The following is a 25,870-nucleotide window of genomic DNA, read 5'->3' on the forward strand; positions in this document are numbered from 1 at the left end:
AACATTACAAATTAAATACTAATTAAATAAATACTATGGAAGACGTTGGGAGGGGGAGGGCAAACAGAGAGGCGCAGTTCTGTGGGGACTGGCGGGGACGGGCAGCGGCACCCACCACCCCTTGCTTCGGCAGAGCCAGAGCTGCCGCTGCCCCACAAGTTCCAGCTCACGCAGCCCCGCGGAGGGGGCTTCATCGCCCGCCGTAGCTGGACGGGGCCAACGGCTGCAAACGCCGCTGCTCGTGGCGAAGGGACCCTGGGAAGTCCTTGGAGGCAAGGGTCCTCTCTCCCCAGCTGGAGGAGACCCTGAGGAGAGGAGGACTGGTGGGCCAAAGACTCGGGTCCCAGCTGCTGGCGCTGAGAGGGCTGCTTCCCGTTGGTCCTTATTATTGCCTCGTGATGCAGGGAGCGATCCGTCCCCGTCAGCTGCTCCAGGCCTCGTACTCCACTGCCGAACCCAGCAGCTGCAGCAGCTCGGGCTCGTAGTGCACCAGCTCCACTGTCTCTGCAGGGCCCTGCGCAGGCTCGGGGCTCTCCTGCACCTCCTCCTGTGCCAGCACCTGGCTGAGGGACACCTGGCGCTGGAACTCCGCCTTGGGCAGCGTGGCGATCTCCAGGTGCGGGAAGCGAGCCTGGAATATGCGGGAGGACAGCTTCAGCCGCTTGAGCACGTCGGAGAAGAGGAACCAGTTGCAGGGCCTGCGAGAACGGCAAGAGGATGGCGGGTTAGGGGTGGAGGGGTCCGCGGGCACGTTGCCCACCTCACCGCCCCCCAGCTGCCGGCGGGCTGGCCCTCCCCTCCACGCAGCGCGGCCGGCGAGCTGCAGGCACTATTCTCCACGTGCCTCGCCTCCACAGGGCCTGCACAGACCACACGTGCAGGACCTGGGCTCGGAGATGCACCTGGGTTTGATCGCTGCTTGGCAGGTCACACCTTTATAAAGCACTCAACGTAAGACAGGGACACGGGTGTAGAAGTCATGCTTCCCCCGGTGTCCCAGCAGCATCCCCACCCAGCAAAAAGCCACACCAGGGGCTCCATTTCCCGCCCGGACACTTCTCTTGGGCAGAGATTTGCCCAGGACGGGCAGAAATTTGCTAAACACAAGAGATTTGCCCAGGACGGGCAGAATTTGCTAAACAGAGAAGCAGCACGTTTGTCGCTGGCTCTTGCAAGTTGCCTTCCGCCCCCTCTGCAGTCCACGCAAATGCAACAGCCAGGGTGATATGGGAGGTGGAGAAAGGAGAACTGCTCCAGTGCTGGGACCTGATTTAGCCTTCCCCACGATGGAGGGGAAACAATCTGCTGGGACCCATCAGTGCAAGCTGCTGCTGACCATGGCTGGAGAAAAAAGGGGCCAGGAGCAACAAGAGCGGGAGGAGGGAGGGACAGGCACGGCCCAGGGACACCGCACGGCAGCAGAACGTGTCTGGCCACGCTGCAGGATTGCACAGGGACAGCCCTGGTGATACCCCCGTGCTCGCTGGGGACGGCCAGCTCTGTCCCAGGACGCAGGTGTTTCCCCTGCCGTCGCATGGCCGGAGCTCTGCAGGGACACGAGGAGCGGGACCCCGAGAGCTGCACATCTCCAGACACTGACTCTGCTCCCGCATGGCCCTGCCTCCAACCCGGTATCTCTAATCCTAATTTGAAGGAAAATAACCTCCACAAGCTGCTCTTAGCCTCCGGAAGCTGAAGTGACTGATGTGCTGCCATCTGGGATGCTGGGGCTGTGACCTCCCATGGTACAGAACATCAGGCACCAGATGGCCGACGCAAATCCAGCTCTTTTTGGATTTACCTGTGCTGCTTCTGGGTTTTGCTTTAAAATAAGTGCTTTCTTAAACCTGTCCTTTCTTAAACCAAAGGGGTCCTTCCTTGTCCGCTTCCCTCATGTATCGGTCTCCATCACCTGTAGTCCCTCAGTCTTTCTCCTCTTTTCATTAACTCTGGGGGACATGACCAAGGAGACTAAAACAGGGACTGAAGGGCTTCACAGGCTTCGTGCTGTGCTGGCCACCAGCCAAGGAATCCCAGGCTGGGACATCTCTGAGCACGTCTACACTGTGGGAGTGCCCATCCAAGTGAGTGACCCCACCAGGTTCCTCCACGGTCACTGGAGAGCTGATCTGTCACACCCTGCGGTTCTTCTCAGCCTGACGGTCACTCCTGCCCTCGTTTGGATAAATGCTGCTGTCGAGACTTTGCTGACTGCAACCAGAGACCAAGGTGACCTCCTCAGAGGTGGACCTCTGAGAGCCAGTCAAACAAACTCCATCTTACCCTGCATCTTCCACTTGCTTCTCTGACTTGGGGCTTACAAAGTGTGGTTTCTACCCTCACATTTTTCTACAAGAGTCTTTGCAATGCTTCATTACGAGATGGTGCCTGATGGGGAGTGTGCCACAAGAGGCATGTCACCCAGAGAAGATGCAACAGCTCCACTCCTCTGTTTCTCTACCTGCAGAACAAGGATAAAGGTATCTCCTCCTTTGGAAGAGTGCTTTGAGACCTACAGGACACAACGCAACTCTATACGGCCTGTCTCCTTAGCACGCAGTCAGCTTGGGCTCTCCAAGTTTCTCAGGCAGGCATGAATGTTCCATACACGTGATCCCTCACCTGGCGGATACCCGAAGGCTTTGTTGTATGGCTGCTATCCTCACAAGTTCAAGGGCTCTGTTCTGTGCTCCTGCTCCCCCCAGCATTATTGTCACCCAAATGCTCTCTGCTCCAGGAAAAGATACTCACGCCCGAGAGACCGACACTTGGAGGTTATAGCTGGGAAGCAGTGGTTTGTCTGAGAACTCAAACATGAAGTTGTCTGCTTCTTGTTCCTCTTCTTCCTGGTCTGAACTTCCCGGAGGGTTGAGCAGAAGATCGCATCCAATGCTATCTTTCCCCTCTGCAAGAAGGAAAACAGACGTTGGCATAGCTCACAGCTTCACACCAGCCAGTGCTCATCACTCCCTGGGGAACAGCTCTGCCCAGCTGGACCAGCTCCCACCGCAACGGTGCGCCTTCCCGCAACCTCACAGCGGCAGTCAGAGCCAAGTCCCAGGGGCTCCTCCTGCTCTCCTGCCAGCCCCTCGTCTCGGGGAAACTCTGCGTGAGCGCTGGCTGCTCTGCACAGCCAGGCTCCACTCGGTGACCGGGTTAGGTAGAAAGAACATCTTATGTCACAGCAGCAACCTTCAGGTTTACACTGATCCCACACGTGAGACGAGGCACCACCTGCTTGCAAAATGAGCCACCTTGCCCGGCAGTCTTTTCTTGAGTCAGCCACACGCTCACCCCCAGACTCGCCCCAAAACGGCCTCAGCCCCCTGCCCTCGGCCAGCACAGCTGCCCTCGGCCTGGAAGAACCTGTGCCGAGAGGAAGGAGGTGGACGTACGAGATGCTTTGTCTGCACAGATCCCATAAAGGAAGGCACTGCGCTCTGCTGGGTACTTCTCCACCCAGATCCTGCTCTCGGCAACTGTCAGCAGGTTATCTAGAGGTGCGTGCCAGCAACTGTGTCTAAATAAGGACCGCAAGGCTGTGCCACCAAACTGTGCCGCAGATCTAGAGACGAATACAACCAAACAACAAGAAGCATGACTTCAGAGAATCAGCCCCGCAGATTTCTGGCTTAAAGCTGGCTGTTCCAGGAGGTATCTGAGCTCCAGCAGGATTTGCTTCCATAGGAGATGGAGAATAGCACTCTTGATCCATAAACCATTTAAAGGCAGTTAAATTTACTATTCGCCAATCTGAAAAGCGTCTGTTCAAAAATAACTTGCTGCCTGGATTTTATTATTAAGAGGCATGAATAGTCTTGCGTTTGCAAAGTGAGTTTGTCCTGCTAAGATAATACAGGATAACCCCCAAAATTTCCAGAAAATAGAGTTTAGATTCTACAGAGAGAAGCCGGACCAAATGTGTCGGTCAGCAAATAAACCGATCACACAAAAGTTCAACACCACGCACGAGACAAAAGGCTGCAAAAAAATCTTGTGGTGTGCTGCATGAGAAAGCTCCACGCACCATACTGCTCTACGAATCAACCCAGCACCCAGCAAGAACGTTATTTTAACAGAGAAACAACAGCAGATGACAGGAGACATAGGCTCAAACACGGTCTCACGGAAAAAAAGATTTCATATCTTAGTCCTGCCAAGGAAAAAAAGTCCCTAAGAAACAGAAAAACAGGGTGTTTAAATCTTGAAAACTTACTGTAGAATAGGACAAAAATAAGGGACATGACTATTGCTCCGCTGTCACTGCTAGGCAAAGCTCAGTTGCCATCACTGAAAAAACTCGAATTTCTTGAGCAACGCAGGAAAAAAGAATTAAATGCACTTAATGTGGCAACAATTTGGCCCAATGTCTTTCCTGAGAACTCTTCTCACTCAGTCCTGTCCGTTAGCCCGAGCGAAGGCTGCGACAAGAACAGGAACATCCTGTACCACCGCAGAGTAACAGGGGGACAATCAGGCACAACAATGCTAGTCCCAGGTGTAGAACAACACCCTGGAGTGGGACTTTGTATCTGGAACCACGGTAGCACGGAGTGCGAGACGCTGATGACTTTACCATACCCAGACCTCAGAGATCCCACACCCTGGCTTCTCTCATTATCTTTTGGCCCCCAGAGATTTGCAGATCTACAGGAAAATATGGACAACATTCCTGCCTCGAAGAACAGAAACAGATCGAGCAGGGGCCTGGGTTTTCTCCTCCACCCTCAGGGACACACAATGCTTTGTGCTTCAGCTGGTGGATCTGATGGAAAGGGAAGCGTTGAAGGACTGAACCACTGAAGGAGGAGAGCTGTTTTCTGCGGAGCTGGTTTGCTGCTGTGGAAGCAGCTCAGTTACTCCAGAGCAGGAACCGGGTACTTCCCTGCCCCGGGGAGTATCCGCTCTTGGTGACCCGAGGTGACTGCTGAAGGTAACTGAGCCTAAAGGGCCCACTTCGAAACACTCAGTGAACACCGCTGTCGCAGGCTTGGGCATCTTGCTCTTCCTTGCCAACTCCGCCAGTGTCCTGCAGCGGTGCCTGGCAAAGCAGAGGTGACCCCGGTCTAACACTGCCCTTTCCCCAGTGCTGGGAGCCGATCTAGGTGTGGGTGGAAAGGAAGGTCCCTTTCTGTGCCCGCTGAGAACAGACCTGGCCGGATAAAGGATGACTTCCCAGGCGGGTTATTCCTTGCTGCTTGCCACGCAGCCTCCCCAGGGGCAGCACTGGGAATGCTCCACGCAGAGAGGTGAAAGGAGGGGCAGTGTGACTGACAGCAGCGTGGTGGTACTTCAGCTTGGGATCTCGCCCCCTCCAAGCCAGGGAGAAATGTCCCACGAGCAACACCAAAGTCACGGAGATTCGGCACATTTTGTGTAGCTGACATTTCTCCAGGGATCATCACTCTCATGTCTAGGAGGAACCTACATTCTCCTAAGTGCTGTGCAGAGGTACCCAGTAAAGTCTGAAGCGCCTGAGACGCACGCATCAGCCCAACCAATGCTGGAAAGATCTTTCCACTGCAGCAAGGATAAAACGACATTTCTAGAAAGGGTACAGGCAGAGCAGTGCAGGATTTGTCTGGCTTGTTAACCAACTTCAGGTAGCACAGGAGACAAGAAAGACAAAACCTGGCAGATGGCACCACGTGAATGACAGAAACCCAGTAGAGACACATCCACAGTGGGCAGGATTTAGTGTGAAGGCCCACTGGAAGAGGTTTAACAGAGAAGGTCATCTTTTTCCACTCCCCAAGAAACACCAGAAGAGTCGGTGGTGGTTTGCTTACTGAAAAAAATAACCCCTTTCTTTTTGCCTACAAGGGTGGAGGACAGAAATGTGGGAAAACATGATGCAAGACAAGATTTTTTCAAGACAAGCCGAGGGATTTGGAAATGAAAGAACTGAAACAAGCAGCTAATTTGAACGAAACACAATCGGCTTGCTTTTCCAAGATCCACTTGTTTCATTTCAGGCATGAGGGTATATGAAAAACAAGATTTCTAAATTACTTGCATGTGGCAGTGGGTCTCCTAGAGGGTATGAGAATCGGCCGTCTGCAGTCCCAGGCCAGGATCTTCAAGAGGAAAGGACACCGACGAAGGGGCCATACGCAGATACTAGAACTCAAGCACAGGAGCTCTCTGGGTAACCAAGAACTCAGCCTGCTGTAGTAACCAGAGAGAGCCAAACTCTCCTACCCACAAAACCACAGGCAATTTTTCTTCCTTGTTCATCAGAGGAATCCAAGTGGGAACCAGTGATAAATCAAAAGTGGTAGTATCTTCAGTTTAAAAATATTAGTCAAAGAATTTTTCTTGTGGTAAAGAGGCGGCTTCTTAAAGGATCGTGATAGCTTCAAGAGTGAGAAATCCAGAAGACGACTGTGGTTTGAACTGTTTCTTTGGCATGCCTGAGGTGCAAAAGCCTACGAAGAAAGCGTTCTTCGGAGTACAGAATTTCTGCTCTGAAACAAAGAGATATCAGGGTCCTCCAAGGATAAGTCCTCTACCAAGAGCATATGTATCTGATTTTTTTCACTTCTAGAAGGATGGCGGAAATGACGGAGCAACTAAAATCAATAGCCTTTTAGCTTGCCAGCGTAAATAACCCAAGTCCTTCTGAAGGGCTTGAGAGTGTTGATCTGCTGCCTCAGACACGGTTGGGAGGGACTCTGCAGTCCGCCACAGGCCCACGGCTAGATCCAGAACATCTTCATTCATGGACCCTGAGGGGAACTGGAGCAACACAGTGAACAATTTGTGGACCTTGTGCCTGTATCGTTTTGAGAAAACTTCAAAGCTGGTAACCACAATTTTCAAGAAGCGACAGTAACAGGTCCAATCGTGCCTTCACTGGGCAATGCCTGGCACTGTAAGAAGAGGACCTCCCCCAGATGAACGCCTCCCCTCCAAAGCATAGGAGAGGGATGGGCAGCCCTGGGAACCTTGAAGTTCAAGACCTCTACACACCTTGAAGGAATAAGTACGTCCTCTACCTTCCTCGGTTTTATCTTGGTGACCGGTTATCAGGGCAGTAACAAGAATTGCTACATGAATAACATGCTCCAGGACCGACAGCCAAAGACCCTCAGGAATCACCAGCAGTCTAGTCTCACACGCTGCGTTGAGCCTACTTGGAGGGTTCCACACGTACATCTTCCCAAAGAAAAAGTCCCTTTCAGGAGCAAATCCCAGCACATAACATTACGGCAAGATCTCTAAGACGTGAGTTGGGAGGGACACGGACAGACTGAGTGAATGATGGGTCATTACCTCGCATTACTTCTCTGCTGTAAATGAAATGGCATAGACTGAACTCACCCAGCACAGAGCTGCTGTAAAAGTCCCACGCTGTCCGAGGATCCCCATCAGTGCGCCCCTGGAGATCAGAAAGGTAATCTAAAGAGAAAAAATTGAGAGGGTTAATGCTTATCTACTGGTGAAAGCATGATCCTGGCACGCATATCCATCAATGCTGGGTGAGCCACTTCACCTCTGCTGCTTTTCCCCACTTTGCAGGTAGGCATGATGGCAAAAGCTGCACCGTACCTTGCAAGAAGGGTACCCTCGCTCAGGAGAGGACAACATGACCCTGGTCCTGAGAACATGAAAGAGAAGCTGAAAGGGGAAAACAACTGACAACACTAAGTGGATTGGAAAGCAAGGCTCTTAGGGTTGTCTTGAGTTCAAAATTACATCTCCTACACCTGCAGGTACAGCTAAGCCTGGAGGAGCACGGACAGACAGCTGGCTGTTTTTGTCAACACTGGAGATTTTCTCCCTTGTATCTACCTGGGAACCACCGCTACTCTAGCTGTCTCTTCCTTGCTGTCATGTAGAAGCCACAACACTCATCTTGCTTCTACACAAACCGTGCAGAAAGAAGGCGTGCTTCGCTCTCGGCCGTAGGGATCCAAAATGGTCCTTTCTAGCAACGGCAGGCAGGGAGCATTTGGGGCAGAGCCGTCTTCGAGTAGAGGGCATCATTACTTGGCAGCAAAAATATGTTCATTTAGGTTCTGCAGTAGAACCAGGAACTGCAGCACAGCATCTTGAACCCCCGTGCACAGCACTGTCTTTGGTTGTGTGACCACAGCATTGCCGTTCCCTTGTACCTCAAAGACTGAAAAGTGACTTATTTGGAAAATGGTATATAATTCTGTAATTAAAGATTGGGTGGTACAAAACACACACACATGACAGGACAGAGATAAAGGTATTCTGTCACCTGCTGCTCAAGCACTTCTAAACCCTTTGACACCCAGGTTTGGTCCCGTATGCTGCCAGACGGGAAGGATGGAAGCACTGCCACCCCCAGGCTTGGCACCTACCGCAGAGGAAGCGCTTCATCACTTCACTGGTGGCAAGTTTCACAGCCGTCTGCCCAGAGTAAGTGGCCAGAGTGGGATCAGCACCATAGGAGAGTAGAAGCCACATGGTTTCCAGGTTGTCATTTGCTACTGCATCGTGGACAGGCCTGCAAGGACAGAAACATTGGCAGGAAAAGAAGAGACTAGAAGAGTTCGCAAATGCTTTGTTTTGGGTTAAGACGGATCTAGTGATGACCAGCAGCTCTTCCTGAAAAACACACCCTGCTCCCTGCCCCTGCACATCTCGGCGCTTGCCCAGATGTTCCCCTCTCACTGGCTTGCCTTGTGCCATCCTGTGCACTGCAGTTCACGTTGGCGCCGTGCTCCAGCAGAATGTGGAGGATGTCGATCCAGCCTCGCGCGCAGGCTTCGTGCAGAGCTGTGTAGCCAGCGTTGTCACGATGGTTCACGTCACTGCTCTTCTTCTGCAGGCAATACAGCACTACGTCCTACAGGAAGGAGATCATTGCAGGCCCGGTTACACACAAACCCAGACAAGGCAGCACAGGAATCATCAGGACACAAAGCAGAAAAGGGAACCAAAACTCACCTTGTAGCCCAGGCGAGCTGCTCGCTGCAGAAGGGTCTCCCCTGCATTTTTGTTCACAATCAGCCGCCGAGCTCCAGGAGGAATATTCTGGGCCACAGGCAATTCGGGGGAACTCCCTGGGCTGACCCGACGGGACTTACAAAGTGGCCACAAGTCCTGTGGCTTCTTCACAGGGCGCATTTTTGGCTGGTTCCAGCAGCCTTTCCCCTGGAAAAGAAAGGAATACAACTCCTTGGCACGTGTGGCCACGGCTTACTAACAGGAGTCCCCTTCTCTCTCTCTCCCCATGCGTGTTCCCCTCATCAGCCCAAGCCGTACCTTCCCCTCGTCACAGATTCCTGCCAGGTGTTTGGTTTTACATTTGCGTTTTCCTGACGGTTTCTCCAGCTCTTCTTGGACAGGAGAGCTGTCTGAGTGCTCCAGGAAGAAGCCATTCCGAAAGTCTGGGCGTCCTTGAGATTTTCGGGGGGATGGGGAAAGCCTGCTCCTCAGTCGTAGCTCTGTGCCTTTACCCTGCACGGACTCCTTCTGCTTCCGGTACCTAAAATCTAAAGGACAAATGGGAATGAGGAGCTTCTGTAAGTACAGCACAGAAGACCAGCAACCCAGATCTCTGCCACCAGGCACACAAACTGCTCATCTAATGGCTGCGCATCCAGAAATCCAGACCCACGGTGGAGGCACTGTGGTAAGTAGAAACAGAGCGAATCTGCAGATTGTCCCTATCAGGGAGATTCTCCCCATCAGCATGGACAAAAGACGCCCAATGACAGGCATATTCATGGACAACAGACCCACAAACGAGCTGTAGAAGGCCTGGGTAGGGACAGCCCTAGTTTAGCTGTTCTGGGTGCTGGGGAAGCCCAGGTGGCCGTAGTCTGGAAAGCGGCTGTGCTCAAGTGCTGGCCCTGCGTAGCCTCTGCTCTTGCCACCGTCAGGTAAAGCCCCTGGAGAAAACCCTCCTGGATGCTGCTGCGCTCAGACCGCCTTCTCAGGCTCTGTTTGAAACGGGCATCAGCAGGAGACAGTCTGAGAGCACCCCTGAACTATGAAGATGCCAGGAAGCCCATCAGAAACTTTACTCCTTGTCTCACAGAGGCACCCAGATACTGCAGCAATAGCGTAAAACTGTGCCAGAGCAGAAACGTAGCTTGGGAGAGCAGCCGGTGGGAGGACAGTGGTCATCTCTACTACTTTTCACAGCACTTCAGCAGCATCTCAGCCTCTCCTGAGGACTGTCGATCTCAGCACCAATGTGGCAGAAGGCTACAGGTCCATATCCACCACATCACTTCCAAGAGAAAGGTCCAAGCATATGGAGGGCTGGCGGAAGTGCCTCCCCCAACACTGTGGCTCGGACATGCTCTTCTGCAACCCTGACAGAAGTTACCTGTGGGACACTCGGACACAGCTATGAGCTACCAGCCAGCTGTCAGCACACACACCGAGACATCTGTGTGCTGCTGGATGAATCCCAGCCTTACTTCCAACAGCCTGAAACTGCCCCTGCACGGGCAGAGAGAAGGGACCGCAGAGATTGCTAAGCCTCAGGGAAACGCAAATCACAGATTTAGTTTTGGCCACATGGGAGAAAACGCAAGAGCAGAGGTAGAGCAGCAAGCAGGACGCAGGCAGGTGGCACAGCGTTCTCCTCCTAGCAAAGCTGCAAATACAAACCACAGAGGGGGATTTCTCCATCGCTTGCAGACACTCTAGCTTTGTTAATCCTCTCGCCCTTGTGCTCCCTGGTGCAAGCTTGCAAGTTGCCTTAATAAAGCAAGACAAAGCATAAAGAAGCCCGGTTGAATTGTGATGGCTCCATCTCCCTCTACTTCAGCCAGGAATGCTGAACACTACTCCCAGGGGCTCATGCTTGTCCAGAAATATTTCACCGTGCTACCTCGTCCGATCCTCATCTTCCCACGCCCTCTGTCTTAATCTAAGGGTAAGATCAGTGTCTAATTAGCCACATAAGCTGCTGTTTCCTACTCCCAAATTTACTGTAAACATTTTTCAAAGAGGAGCTGATCAATTGAAGCTCATGCTGTGTACATCAAGCCATTAATAATGATGGAATTTCATCATTACAAAAAAAACCCCAAAATCAAAAAGCCCCCAAAAGCACAACAAAAAAAAGCAACAAAACAAAAAAACCACGTTGGTCCCCAGCTTGGTACCAGAAACCCCTTCCCAGATTGTACCTGCTTTGGATTTTCGCCTCCTGTGGGGGTAGCCCACTCGCTCCTCCTCTCGCTCAGTCAAATATTCCCCTGTCTGGTATTTCCGACTTTTCTGTCGTCTCCTTTTCTTCCTTTTGATGTGGCTGTCATCTTCCTCCTCCTCGTTGGGCTCCCACAGCTGCCTGGGTGATTCCACTCTCCACGGCAGCTCCCGGGTCCTCCTTGTGTAACAGCTGCTCCTCTCGGACAGAGACCTGTCCCTGTCCCTGCGACTGTGATAGCGTGATGTCCTGTGGGATTTTCGCAGCTTGCGACGTTTCAAGGATGTCTCTTCCTCCTCTTCCTCCTCCTCCTCTTCTTCCTGATCCTCCTCCAGCAACGGTAAAATCTCCTGACCAGTCACATCACACTCTCCCGTCACACCAGCAGAAGAGCCAGCAACGCTTCCTGCAAGAAAGTAGGATTTTTAGCTGGCAGAAAAGCCAAGAGTATCTACAAGAAAAACCCTGCAAGGCAGGACAGAAGACAGGGACAAGGCCACGTAAAAAGGGAAATGCTCACAGTCCACCCAAGACTCCCACTTGGGTCCCTTGGCACCAACTCACCCGACTGACTGCGCGTCCGGCTGCTCAGCACCACCGGAATGAAATCCCGGAAGTTGTTCTTGGGCTTCTTCTCAAGGTAACCTGTGGGGAAAAGCGAGCCTTGAGAAACCACGCCACACATCTGTGCGCGCAGGCCTGCTGGCCTGGGAAGGGCAGTCCAGCATCATGCTGCAGCTCTGTTTTGCATTGCAAGCCGCTACAGGAAGCCACCAGCTCCAGAGGCCGCTCGGATTCAGGGGAGCGGTGGTTTGGCCCCGCAGGCATCAGGGCGACAGGAGCTGCTGCAGCCTGACCCTGCAACAGCACACTGCCATTCACAAGAGTACCTTCCTCGTGGCTGTCCCCACGGTGTGCTGGAGATGGGAACTCCGTCTTCGCTGGCCTCCTGCGCTTACGCTTTACCCTGAGGCTGTTGTGATCCTTCACTGATCCCAGGCTGGTTCGGCCTTCTCGCTTGCTGAGTTCATGCGGATCGTCGTGGTGTTTTCGCCACTGTGAATGGAGGACACAGACTGAAGCTTGAGACGTCAACTGACTGAGCTGGAGTAGCAAAGGAGAAGGAACAAAATGCTGCACCCCACTCATCATGTTGATGCCCTTCAGTGTTTTTGAAACCCCAGATCCATTTTTGCTCTAGATAACCTGCAGACACGCGTACGTTAGTCCGCTGCCAGGTAATGCCAAAGAGCATGGGTAGAAAGCCCTGTGCACTCAGCTACCCTCCCTCGTGAGAGCTCCCTCCTCACCCCCAAGCTCACTTGCTAACCTCTGCCATAACCCAACACCCCCAGCTCGTCCCACCCACCTTCCGGCCATGCACACTCCGGCTCCCCGATTTGCCTGGGGACTCCTCGCTGTCCTGGGCTTGGCACTTCAGTCTCTTGTGGGACTGCCTGGTGTCCCCATCATGCTGCCGCTTGGACTTGCAGCGCGCGCTGCCCTCTTGCTTGATTTGTCCCGCTCCTTTGAGCTTGGCCTCGGCAAAGGCCTGGGGAGCAGTCCCAGCTCGTAGGCAGGTGACAGAAGTAAATGACACGTCGCACTCCACTCGCTCCTTCTTGACCCTGCACAGATCCACCTGACGCACGCACTGGAGGGGCTCTGCAGCTGGTGGCTCCTGGGAGCCTTCGCAGCCCAGCTCCTTCTGTTGACTCTCCGTGGGCACCTCTGAAACCATCCGCAGGCTCTGCTGCCCAGCCGCAGGCAGATCATGCGACAAATATGCTGCTAACACTTGGTTTTTAGGCTTTGCATCCAACTGTTTGACGCTACAGCTCCCCGGGGGAGCCTCAGTCTGTACGCTGCCCTCCTTACTGGAGTCAGCCTCTGGTTGATCGCACTCCTGACTCTTCTGAGGGTTGTCCAGCTTCCCCTTCCCCCCTTTCACATCCAAAGCACTGGTCTGAAGAGATGGACCTGCATCCAGCGGGACTGGGTTGGCCGGCTCCTCGTAGAGCTTGGGCAAGGACCGGCAGCTTTTGCTCTTGGCTGCAGCTTCCCGTTCCTGAGGCGGGAGCCTGGGCAGCCCCTCCGGCAGGCTCTGGGCGGCTGCGCTGGACTCGGTGGGCTGCACGCTCGGGAATGTCGGGAGCTCACCTGCACCAGCTGGCTTGCAGGAGCTGTTCTGGTTTGGGGGCAGCTGCCCTGTCGTGGAGATGCCAATTGAAAGCAGAGGGGTTTGATGATAAGGAGACCAGCCGAGAGGCAGAAGCTGAGGATTGGAAGGTTTCCCATTCACAGGGCATCGCGGGTACACACTCCCCTGGCCGGGATTCCAGGTGGAGATGTCCTTGGATTGACACAAAGGAGCTCCTGGAGCAACTCTGCCATGAAGAAGTCTCCTGGCAGGATCCTGCTGTCCTTCTGTGCTGACCTGGTTGGCTTTCTTCCCACAGGGAACCCCAGCGCTGCGAGGCTCTCCCTGATCGATGATGGAAATGGGCTCCTGCTTGGGCAGGTGGCGCGGGTCCCTGCTGAAGCTCACACCAGGGTCCTTGCTGAGCAGCAGCGAGGCAGGCACCGGGTTGGCGACGCCGACGTAGGTGCCTGGAATGGTGCTGATGAGCGTGGTGTTCTTCACCCAGGAGCCCTGCTCACCGTTGCGCAGGAACTCGGGGAAGATGACTAAGGGAGGGGTGGTGCCGAGACAAGAGGTGACACTGCTGCCCGTGGTCTGGGCCGCACGCTGGGACTTGGACAGGACCGTGGTGAGAAGTGCTTTGCCGCTGGTGTGCACGGGTGTGAGGATGGGCATGGGAGGTGTTTTGCGTTGACTGGGTGGAGGCAGTTTCTGACGATTGGACTTGGAGGAGAGATCGAGAGGCATCTCGCTGCACTCTGGAGAGGAGACCATCTCACGCTCTAGCTGTGGAGGGGACTTCAGGGGAGAGAGTGAAGTGGCAGCCCCCGGTGCATGCTGCTCGGGAGCTGCCGGGGCTCTGGCGTGCGCAACAGTGCCGGAAGAGGGAGCAGCGCTCCCAGACGTTGCTGCCGGGGGAGCCTGGCTGGATGAGAGGGAAGGGCCAGCGGTGGCCGGGGGAGCGCCCTCGGCAGCAGCCTGGGCACTGCTTCCGCCCGAGGGTGAAGGGCAGCTAAGCTGATTCACCTCCACAGACACCACTTTGGCATCTGAAGCCAAAGGTCTGGTGACGGAGAAAGTGTAGGGGTAGGAGCGTAACTCTGGGGAAGCGATAATGCCCGGCAGGCAACGCTCGTGTAGGTAGGAAGGCAGGACGGGGAGGGTGAGCGTGGAGGAGACCCCCAAGGTGGCTGGAAGCGTAGCCACGCTGAGCGGCTGCCCGCAGCTGGGTGGTGGGATGTACACCAGCGACTGGCTCGGGCTCAGAACTGCCCCAGCCTGAAAGGACAGGGGCATTTTTTGCATAGCAGGGGCCTGAGATGTGGGAAAGCACACTCTGTTCAAAGTAAAAGTAGCAGGAGTGGAGGCAGAGGTGTTGCAGCTGGAGACAACCACAGACAACGTCCCTTCTGCCAGCACGCCTGGCCCTTGTGCTCCAGCACTTGGGGTGGTTTTCTCCTTCCCAGCAGGCTCACTCTCTGGAGCCACGGAGCAGGCTGGAGGAGCATCAGCCTGCTTGTCGCTGTGAGGATCTGCAGGTGTCCAGGCAGCATCAGCACCACTGCTGTCCTGCTCGGCAGCTCTGGGGGTTGCAGGCTCCTGCCCTCTGCCATCCCCCTGGCTTGCCAGAGGGCCCAGGGCATCATCTTTCACAGTCTTTCCTGTACACTCCAGGTTTGGGCTGGGATCAGGTGGCTGCTCTTCCAGTTTGGGCCCAAGCTTTTCCTCCACCTTGCCATCAGCATCCAGACCCTGGGCGCTGCTGCCACCACCGCTGACCGCTGTGAGCTCCACCTGCAACAAGAAGGGAGAAGGTGTTCCTGAGAGCTGTGCAAGCTGCTCCTAGCGAAGCAGGCAGGGCCTTCTCTCTGCCCACCCACCCCCCCCCCGGACACAGAGGCAGAAGTGACAACCAGCTCTTGCCGAACCAGAGCATTGCTTTGCCCTTACTGCACCTGGGTGCTTCCCTCTTGAGAAGGAGCCTGCAGGACCCATTAGGGTAGATGCTCTTGTTTGTCCTGTTCTGTCAGGGAAAGGCCTTCTTGGACCCAGACACGCACGCAAGGAGCTCACCTTGGAAAGGCTGCTGCTGACGCAAAACTCTTGAGACCCCAAGTGCTGGGAGCTGCTTGTTTTAGACTCCTCATCAGAAAGGGGGGCTCTCCTAGCCGAGGAACAAGACACAGCATTATGAAACCCCAAGATATCCTTCCAGCATCCCACCCCTCCCTGACCCCGCATGGGACAGCAGAGCAGCTGGCAGCCTGAAGAATTGTGCCTGCTCCAGGCAGCCAGCTCCTTGTCACCACACATTTGATGGCGGGCACTGGCCACCGCAGCCTGAGGGGATGAGGAGCACTGCTGTTCATGGAGCTCTGCCCACCGGGTAGCACCTCCTCACATGCCAGTGATTACCCTACGGCTCCTACAGGCCTGACAGGACTGTCTCCATGGCCCAGCAGCTCTGTGCACCTTCCTTGCCTACAGCCATTTTGACCCCCACGGTCTCACCATGGGCCAGCCCAGCTCTCCCTGACTGTGCTGCGTCACAGCCTGTCCCCACGCCTGTCCCCTCCGCTTCCCCTTCTGCCCCACCACACGTCCTCCTCCGAACCCCATCCTGCTCGTCTCTTCTTCCACAGGCACCTCCTCATTCCCGCTCCTCCGTCTCCCGGCCCCGCTCACTCCCTGCCCTGGGACTTCCCCCCCCGCTGCTCTGCTCCAGCCTCATGTGGAGATCTCCCTCCAGCGCCAAAGCTCCTCAGCTCCCGCTGTCCGTGACTCGAGCAGCGGGTGCCTGCAGCCGCCCTGGTGCGCAACGTCCTGCACGTTCGACCCTTTTTCTCTGGAAGACCATTCCTGAGTGGAAAGCCTGAATTCCAGATAAGGATTGTGAGCTCCACGGAAACGGGGTGCACCGAGGAGATGGCTGTCCTCACGATCTACGCGAAGCCTGGGCAGAGAGCGCTCGCGTGCTCAGTGCCTGCCCCGCGACACTCCCGACCCAGCAGTATTCACCCGGTGACAATTTTCTGCTCTTTAAGGGTCGTTTAAACAAGCTGCTGGTGCCAGGATAAAACAGCTATAGTTTAGTTTCTGCTGATGGCGCGATTTCTCCTGGATTTGCTCCCCTACCCCCCAGCCTTCCACAACAGATAACAGACCGGAGCGATGGGAGGACGCTTTCCCCTCGGGCTGCCCTGCCCCGGCGCCGGGTCCCCGCTCGGGGCTGCCTCCCCTCCGCCCAGCGCAAGCCCCGCTGACCCTCCCGACAGCCCGCTCCCTTCGCGGGGCTCCCGCCCTGCCGCCCCCTCGGCGGCGGTTCCACAGCCGCCCCCCCCGCCCGGCTGTCGTTACTCGGGGCAGATCAGATGGCGGCGCGGCTGACGGCCGGCCGGGGCCAGGCCGCCTCAGCGCAGCCGGCGGCGCTCGGGGTGCGGCGCCCGGCTGCCCGGCCGCGACAGGCCGCGAGGCCCGGCCCTGCGCCGGGGTGAGGACGAGCGGAGGGGGCGTCCCGCAGCCGCCGGAGCCCGGTCCCCGCGGGGCCGTGCGGGGGAGCGGAGCGGGGCCGGGGCCGGCTCCTCACGGCCGGGCGGCGCGGCGGCGGGACGCCAGGGGGCGCCCGAGCGCAGCCGGCGGCCCGCGGCCCCGCGGCGGAGCGGCCGGGAGCTGGACAGCGGGGCCCGGCCCGCCCCGGCCCTGCCTGCCCCGCTCCGCCCCGGCCCCGGCCCCGGGGTCCGGACCCCGGGCCCTCCCGCCCTCGGCCGCGCCACGGCGGCGGGGCCGGACCTGCCCCGCCGGCGGCGGGCCCAGGCCCTGTCAGCTGCCGGGACGGCCCCGGGGACAGCGGCGGCGGCGCGGCCTGCCCGGCCCCGGCCCCGGCCCCGGCCCCGCCCCGGGCTCCTCCACAGGCCCCGGGAGCGGGCGAGCCCGCGACACCCAGGCACCGGGGACGGGGCGGCCAGCCGCCTCCCGCCCGGCCCGAAACGGGGCCGGCGGCCAAGGGAGAGCGCTCGGCTGCAGCCAGCCCCGCTCCAACGCCCCAAACTTTAATGTTTATTGTAAACGCGGAGTAGCTCCGAGTGGTTGAGGAGAGGCAGAGGGCAACACCATCCCCAGCCCTTATCTGAGGGACGCACGGCGGGCCGAGCAGCTGCTGAGGGCTGAAGATGATCTCTGCCCGCCCGCCTGCCTGCCCCGAGCGAGAGCCGAGGCTCGTCCCTGTCCCACCGCTCTCCTGACCAGCGCTCGGGGACTCGCCACCAAAAGCCTCAACACCCGCAGCACGGAATGACCAGCACGCGCTGCCTTTGAGCCCGTAAACCTTCTCTGGCTCCAGCAACAGCAAATGCACTGAGCAGACGTCGTAGCCTCAAGGAAGCCACAAACAGATCAGTTTCGAGAACAGGACCCTGGAGCTGCGGGAATAAAAGGGTGGTGCAAAGCCACGGGGCAGGCCAGGAACTCATCTTGATCGATTCTGCCTCCCAGCCACTAATCCTCCCTAATCTCCTATTTGGTGGCATGTCACAACTCTCCCATCTAATCATTTGGTCTGCACTAACCCCCCCTGGGCCACCGAAAGCTCTTCGTAGTGCCTTGGCTCGCAGTGGGTCAAGCTCTTTCCCTCCCCTGGCAGTTAAGAGCACAGGTCTGGTGAAGCCAATAGCACATGCAGGTGACCCAGGCTCGCCACCCCCCAACACCGTGGAGGCAATACAGCTACACACAGGCACGGTGCCTCTGCGGAGACCTCCAGCGCACTCTGCTTGTGGGCCCTGCTCGCTGGAGCACGGGATGTGGGGACCGTCACAGAATGCCACCATTTGACCACATATCCATCCCCTCCCCGCGGCTCTTTCGTACCACAGTCCGTTTTACACCCTAGTAAGAAGGGACTGAGCCAGCACCAGCTCCCTTCCCGGAGCCTCTCCAGTTTCCCCGCTCTCTTCCTCCTTCCCCTACCACGCCGCCCACGCACCTCACCTCTCCTCGTTGAGGCCACACATGCGAATCCGCTCTGTGCTGGTCCAGTTGTGCACCCCGCTATAGAGAGGTGCTGTAGAGATCATGACAGCTGCTCGTCACCGACCAGGACCTGCTGGGGCTCGAGGGGCCGCTCTGCCTACAGAAGAAAAACAAGAGGATTGGTAAATCTCCCCAGGACGCTTGCATTCAACCACGCTTCAGAGCCACCCCCAGCTTTGCCAGACTTCTCCCTTGCCAGGCAGACGGGGTACAACGCCCGAGATACTACACATCTGGCTGGAAGAGGGCTGGACGAAATCAGCAGCGCCTTGGGACAGAAGCCACAGTCCGCTTATCCTCATATTAAACAACTTTACTGCCAAAAAGCCTCTGGCTACCCTCAGAGTTTCACACAGGCGTCTTCACACACATACGCATCCCTCGACAGATTCCTCCCCTTTCCTTCTCCCTCCAGAGGGACGGCCAGCACCGGGTAGCGAGCCGTAAAACAGAGCTTTGCCCAAGATGATGATCTGTTAAAACGCTGACATCCCCACGGCTTCATAGGACTTTGCTAAACCAGCACATGGCAGGTTGAAAGGGGAAAGCCTCAAACAAGGAGGCAGAGGTTTGCCAACAGTGCTGTCAGACGTGCTGTCAAGTGATTATCCCCTCCCTCTGTCAGGAAGGTGCTGGTATTCGGTGGAGTTACGGGTGGAAAACATGAGGAAATCCAGAGATTCGTGAGCATCCAAGACGCACCGTCGGCTGGGTGGAGCTTTCGAGGGAGAACGTTGCAGCCAATCGTGCAGCGCTGGGTGTTCAAGCATTAAGGCAGCTTTGCTGCTCAAGTCGTATCAGGGAAAAAGCAACGAAGGAAGAGAGGATCTACTGTGCTAACAAGTGGACTCGGTTGAACCAAGTAGGACTGACTGCAAAAGGCAGAGAGATGCTTCAGAGAAATATTAAACACCCGAAGGTAAAGCAGGCACAGAGCCACGGCAATGCTCTCGATGCAGTGGGTGAGAGTGGGAAGAAGCTGAAAGTGACACGTGATCCCAAATCTCCGTCGGTTGTCTTTTCCCTGACAAACTCCTGGCCACACAAGCTCTGAACAGGACAAGAAGCAGCTTGCGCCATCCGTTCGTGCTGAAACGGGCTACGCAGGGATCTACCGGCCAGCAGCTCAAGGGATCGAGACGTGGAATCAAACGACTCCTCTGAATGCAGCTGCTGCCGGACATCCTCGCCTCGGCCCAAACACGCCAGCGGGGATCTTCCAGATGGAAAAGAAGGGCCAGGCACATAGGAGAAATCGGGGCAAGGCAGCTCGTTTGCAAAAAAGAAGCGACAGACCCACCTGCACGTACGAGGGCACAAGGGAGCAGCCAGACTATGGAAACCAGAGGTCAGGAGAAGAGGGGGAAACCTGCTGAAAGACACGCACTGTCAGATGGAAGAAATACCGTATAACGAAGGGGGAGCCGGGCAGACGCTAAGACAGAGAGCAGGGTCATACCCAAAGAGAATGAGAGGTGGCTTGGAGCAGGAAGGGGAGGAGTCTTTTGGTGCTTGGAGAGAAATGCAACATAAAGGAAATAGGGGAACAAACAATCTGCGGGGATTTCACCATCTTAGGCTAAACTGAAAGAAGGGGAGGAGAAAGGTTCTGCCCCTGAGCACAGTGGCAGGACAGATGTTTTGGGAGAAATCAAAAGGGACCGTCTGTGCAACGGGGGACGGGGATGCGTACGACTGCGCAACATGGAACAGGAGTTGGAGCCGAGCTGAAGCCTCAAACAAGCACAGATCAGGTATGACTCGAGAAGAGGTCCAGCAAGGGAAAAGTGCTAACAGGGTGGTGTGAGGAGCTGGGAGAAACAGCACGTTTTGAGCACTTGAGTAAGAGATGGTCAACAGAGGAGGCACGACGGCCACGAGGAGAAAGCTGGGAGGACGCAGCAACAGAGATAGACACTGTTTCATGAATTCTTGGCCTCTATCCTCTACGGACGATATGGGACACGTGCCAAAGACAGGCATTTCACAGGGAACGAAGAAGAACAGAAGAGAAAAAAGAGTCGAGACTTAAACTAAGAGAAGGAATACAATGGGGGAAAAACAACAGACGTGGTCTCCAGCACAAACCAGCGCGAACAGCGAAAGAACAGCATCCTTAAGAAGGCGGACCAGGAAGTTTATTGAGAAACACAGGGATAAGCAGCCTCCCGATGCAACGCCGAACCAGAGAGAGCAACGGCGGCCTCCCTGGGTCAAAACACGCTTTTAGTCGAGTCAACACAAGGAAAGCGAACAAATTTCTCGTCTACACTGGTGCAGCTTGAAGCGACTTTAAATGCATGTAATTAAACTAGTAGGAACCCCTTGGAGAACACAACTAGGGCATGGTTTCACATGCCTGTCTTTGAGTAGAAGAAGCTGTTGAAGAAACCATCGAAGTCCTTCTCTCCCCTCAGCCCTTCAATCACATCACTGAAACCACGTGGTGTCCCAGTAAACTTGACCAGGGAGCTGATCTCTGGTTAAAAACTTCTCTTCTTTTTCCCAGATGGACTGGTTTTAACCCATACTAGGTCCTAGATCAGGTTCAACAAGAGGGAGAGAGGGCACAGCCTGGCACAGAATCTGCTTAACCCGCTACTTCTGCCAAAGGAAGTGTATATGAAGCCAGAGTCTTATTTTGATTTAGCTAAATAGGTGCCCAGCCAATTCTAATTAACTCCAAAGAAAACTAGTTTAGAACGAAATAAGAACATCAACACAGCATTTTGCGTGGAGAAGCTTGTCGTGCAATATTAAAGCTCCTTCACCTCTCAGAACAAAATGTGCTCTACGAATTGTGAACAAGAAAGGTGCTGAACATGTTCACCTCCAGCAACAAGCCCTTGGAGAGATTTCCAATGAAACTAACACGGTGAATTAAAAGCAAAGACTGGGGCGGGGTGTTGTTCATTGAGACAAAACTTCTCGTCGTTTTGCAAGAGGAGAGGATGCTACTTTGCCGACCAGTGTCTTCCAGGCTTCAGAAAAACCAAGCAGAAGATGTTTTCCATGTAGTAAAAGCATGCTTTTACTCAGGTTAGCGATGGCTTAGCTACATGTGGAAGTTCCCTTGGATTAAGTCAAGAAATTACTATCTCTTCTGAAATACCGCTACACAGCCGATGGAAACAAGTTTCCTGAGATTAAGTTCTTCAGGAATGGATGTTTTCTAATAATTATCTCTAGACAAATCCTCCTTGCGCTAAAATCCCAACAGCGCCAAGACAACTGTAGTTTCCACCCAGGCCGAGCTGAGGACGGCAGGACAGGCTGCCGCTGCCTTCACCTACCAGCTCCCACACCGCTGAAGGGAATTAAGCCCACGGAATCTCCTTGCTGACCCCTGTTAAAATCCTGCCTGCTCCCCGGCTCTCAGGGATCCTAACCTGAGTTGCCTGAGGTGAGGCTTCCTAAATAAGTTTTCCACTGCAACGTCACCCCCCACACTCTCTCACCTCCCACCCCAGCGTTAATGTGGCAGAGGGGTACGGGAGCCACAATGCAGATTTGCGGGCTGTCCTCTCCCCACAAATGACCGTCATTCCTCAGCCGGATCACTTCCCTGACCTGGCTCAACGCTCAGCTCCTGGAGCACTTGCATTGGCCAACAACAAAGGAACTTCTCTGGGCTGTCACCAAACTTCCAGCCACCGGTAGCAGAGAGTTTGTCTCTTACCAGAGGGTTTGGTACTGCCGGTGTTTGCCCTGACAGATGTCACGTCTACATTGCCACCTGGCCTAACCCACTTTTGCACTGCTTTGACCAGGTCAACCAGAGCCACCATCTCCTACAGTCGTCCACCTCTATGGCAGCTGCGGTGGACCCAGACCCACGGGCACAGAAAGGGCTTTCCCGTGTTCCTCACAAAGACAACTTGTGCCAGCCACTTCTTCACAGTGCACACGCATTCTGCTTTAGGACCGTGCTGCCCTGATCCCTCATGAAGCTTTTCACATATTTTCCTGCTCTGTACGTTTCCGAATACTGAAACAGCTTGGATTTCAAGACGCTCACCTCTCCTCTCCCACATCTCAGCACCAGTGCGTGAACTACATGCCACCAGATCGCCACTGTTTCAGCCGCATCCTACCTAGGCAGGCACGAGATGGTGGGGACTTAAATGCTAGCAGCCGGTCTCCTAAAATCCCCCAGCGCAAGGCTTCCCTCCGCCTGGGCTCCGGGCAGGCATATCATCCCCCGAAGCATGCAGGGGAGGACCAAGCAAGGGCCAGATGAGCAGCGACGTGCACCGTTACCGGCAGCCGGGGTTCAGACAACAGCACAAGCTCCCTGGGGGCGAAGAGCAGCTTCGCCTTTCCCCGCTGTGCCAGCCTGGCGAGGCCGGGGGCCAGCTCCGGAGATCCCGCTGTGGGTCGTGTAGGTGGGGACTAGGCGCAGCTCAGCAGAGACAGCGATGCTCTCGGCTGGGCTCCGGAGCCATCACGGACACAGTAAAACGCTGCCCGTCAGCGGTGCCTCCTTTTGTGCTGGCAGCGCTCTGCGTTAAGCGGGCCAGCGGCACAGGGGAAGGAAAGGGCGACTTTCCAGCTTTAGGGGATGGGAAAGGAGAAATCCCAGTACATCCCTGAGCAGTGAGAGCCGGGAGGACGCAGTGGCTGGCTCTGCAGGGTGCTGTGCGGCTCCCTGGGCCAGGGGGCACTGTGGAAGGCCGGGAGGGACGCAACGGGACGCACTTTGACCCTGGAAACACACCCGCAGCCGATACCTTTGTGACATTCATTCCCAGAGAGCAGCCAAACCTCGAAGGCAGGGTGGTTTTTTTATTGTCCCCCCCGCGGACGGCTACAAAATATAAAACTACATCGGCTGCTGGAAACTCAAGCGGGACTCGCCGCTTGGAGTGCATCGCCTACAGCCCCGCCACTCGAGGGGAGCAAAAGCAGGGGATACGGCAGCGTGTGCCGCATCGGCTCTTAGATGGGCCAGAAGGAAACGGTCCACATCGGCAGGAATGGTCTCCTTCACTTGCGAGAGTTTGCTCACTTTGGCAATCTTCGTTGCCATTAGTAACACAGGCAAGAAAATATATTTGTATTTTTTAGATGTTATTGTCGGGCGTCCATTTGAGGTGCAGAGGTCCGGAGCGAGTGCCCATCCTGAGGGGTGCCCGAGACGCCTCGGCAGGGATTCAGCTCTGAGCATTGCTTCAGAAAACCCCTTTAAAGCAAACTGCTTGCGAAAAAATTAAAATTAAATAAAAAATTAAATTAAAAAAAAAATCACAACGGTCCTCTTGCAGGACTCACAACAGGCGTGAGACACAGAAAGGGAAAAATTTCAACAAGAAAACTAAGAGAAAGAAAACGGTTTCTCGTAGGTTATGTTACCGCTCAGGGAGAGGTCAGAAACGGTAGAACGGACCAAGAACAACTCGTGTGGGACAAAATCCAGCGCGGAGATGCCAGGCCACCCGTTGGCGGGAGCCGGTGCTGGGCGTGGGGTGCAGTGGTGGCCTGGGGGGCAGCCCCACGCCGCGTTTGGGTCTCCCACCGGCTGCAGAGCAGCCCCGACCGCTGCGGAGCTGAGCCAGGCTTTGCCTCCACGCATTTGCTTAAGCTGATTTAAAGACACAGTAGCACCGCGAGTAATTATAGATACTCAGCGGCGATGAATTGGAAATAAAAAAAGAGGAAATACATCCCCATTGCAAAAATTTTTTTAAAAAAAAGTTTGCTGCGCATTCGGGAGTCCTTTAATAATAAGTCCCAGCTGCTGGACGGCTGGTGTCACTAAACCCTCGCTCGCTCGTGACAAGTGGGCTGTCCCCAGGAAAGCCCGCTGTCGCATATTTTTAAGGAATAGAGAAAAAAAAAAAAAAAAAGAGCCACGAAGGGTGGATAACGTTAAAAAAACATTTAGTGTCTGAGAAGGGGCGCATCGTCCGAAATGCTGCAACCCATCCCCGGCCGACGCTCGCCACATCCCAAGGGCAGTTTTCCTCCTGAAGGCCACACCACGCCAGACCCCGGTCGTCGTCCGTCCCCCCCGCCCCCTCTCAAACCGCCGAACCCAGGTGACAAAGTGACAAGAACCCTCGACGGGGCACCACCAGGCAGCCTCCGGCGCCGCGCTGGCACCGGGACCGGCTCAACCCAGCGGTTGGCGACCGAAAGGGCTGGGCGGGGATGGGAAGGCTGATGCGGACACGGCCAAAAAAAAAAAAAAAAAAAAAAAAAAAAAGAGCTGAAGAAACCCCTTTTCAGGGAGCGGGCGACAACGGGGGCTGCGGGAGACGGTGCGGGGCAGCGCCGCGGGCCCGCGGCGCTGCCCCGCACCGTCTCCCGCAGCCCCCGTTGTCGCCCGCCCCGCTTCAACAGTTGCCCCCCCCCTCTCCCACCGGTCCCCGCTCGTCCCGCAGCCCCGGTGGCCGCGTCCGGGCAGCCCCGAACATGGAGGTGGCGACGGTCCCCGGGGGAAGGGCTCTTCCGCCATCGCCCCGGTACCCGCAGCTTGGCGGACGCCGTTCTTCCACGCCGCCCCCCCCCCCCCCCCGCCCCCAACACGCACACACCGGGGAAAAAAAAAAGGTTTCGCTCCGGGACTGGCCCCCCGGCACCGACCCCCGGGAACGGCAGGTGCCGCCGGTGCCGCCCGGGCGAGGCAGGGCAGCGGCACGCCGCGCCGTCGCGGGGCAGCCACCGGAGCCCGCCCGTCCCTTGTCCCCGCTGTCACTGCCCGCCGGCCCCGCCGCTGTCCCGCCGCAGGACGACAACCCCCCCCCTCCCCTCCCCTCTACACCCCCCCCCGGGGGTGTCCCGGGACCGTTTCCATGGAGACCCCCGGTTGGGAAGTGGGGGGGGGGGGGAAGGCGGACGGGAGCGGGCGGCCCGACACCCCCCCTTCGTCCCCCGGTGGTGGGTGCGGGGCCGCGCGGGCCCGGGGTGCCCGGTCAGCGGGGGCCGGGCGGTCCGGTTTGAGGGGGGGGGGGGGGGCTCGGTGTGGGGTTTTTTTAGGCGGGGGGGGGGGGAGTCGGCGGGCAACGCACCTGCTTCCCGAGCCGTGCGTGCGGCGGCGGGGGGGGGGCGGCGGGCCGGGGCGGGCCCCTGCCCGTAGGCGGCGGGTCGGACACTGGTGGCGGCGAGCGGCGGTTCGGCGGCGGCGGCGGCGGAGACACTGGCAGCGGCAGCCGGAGTGTGAGGGCGAGAGCGAGCCGCCGCCGCGGGGGCCGATGGGAGTTGTAGTCCCCCCGCCCAGCCCCACCGCCCGCCCCGCCGCCCCGCCGGACTGCGGCTCCCGGCGTGCCCCGCGACAGCCCTGCCCGCCCGCGGGGTGGGGGGGGGCCGTGCGGAGCCAGCCGAGTCCGGAGAGGGAACGAACGAACGGGCGGGCGGGGAGGGGAGGGGACGGGAGGGGAGGGAAGGAGGAGGGGGGGGGGTCCCGCGGGAGGGGCCGCGGACGGCGGGGCAGGGCAAGGCGGAGCCCCCCCACCCCCCCGCCTTTCAGCACACGCACGACCCCCCGCAACCGGGGCATCGGTGCCCGCACCGGGGAGCTGCGCTCGCTCCGCACCGGGAGGGAGGGGAGATGGTGG

The 25,870-nt window shown here is 56.7% G+C and overlaps 1 protein-coding gene across 1 annotated transcript; it reads right to left on the reverse strand.

The window, feature by feature from the left end:
- Window positions 1-25,463, reverse strand: BCORL1 (BCL6 corepressor like 1). The gene is made up of 14 exons (XM_074600988.1): window positions 25,325-25,463; window positions 18,273-18,411; window positions 15,360-15,450; window positions 12,513-15,080; window positions 12,034-12,199; window positions 11,708-11,788; window positions 11,124-11,549; window positions 9,241-9,470; window positions 8,923-9,129; window positions 8,655-8,821; window positions 8,334-8,479; window positions 7,324-7,401; window positions 2,752-2,905; window positions 1-698 (listed from the first exon to the last, which is right to left on the reverse strand). Exons 2-14 carry the CDS (start codon window positions 18,356-18,358, stop codon window positions 422-424), a joined length of 4,677 nt encoding a protein of 1,558 aa, XP_074457089.1. The 5' UTR covers window positions 18,359-18,411; window positions 25,325-25,463; the 3' UTR covers window positions 1-421.
- Window positions 25,464-25,870: the final 407 nt, after the last annotated feature.

This window comes from Larus michahellis, chromosome 9 (genome assembly GCF_964199755.1).
Source record: "Larus michahellis chromosome 9, bLarMic1.1, whole genome shotgun sequence".
Classification (NCBI taxonomy): domain Eukaryota; kingdom Metazoa; phylum Chordata; class Aves; order Charadriiformes; family Laridae; genus Larus; species Larus michahellis.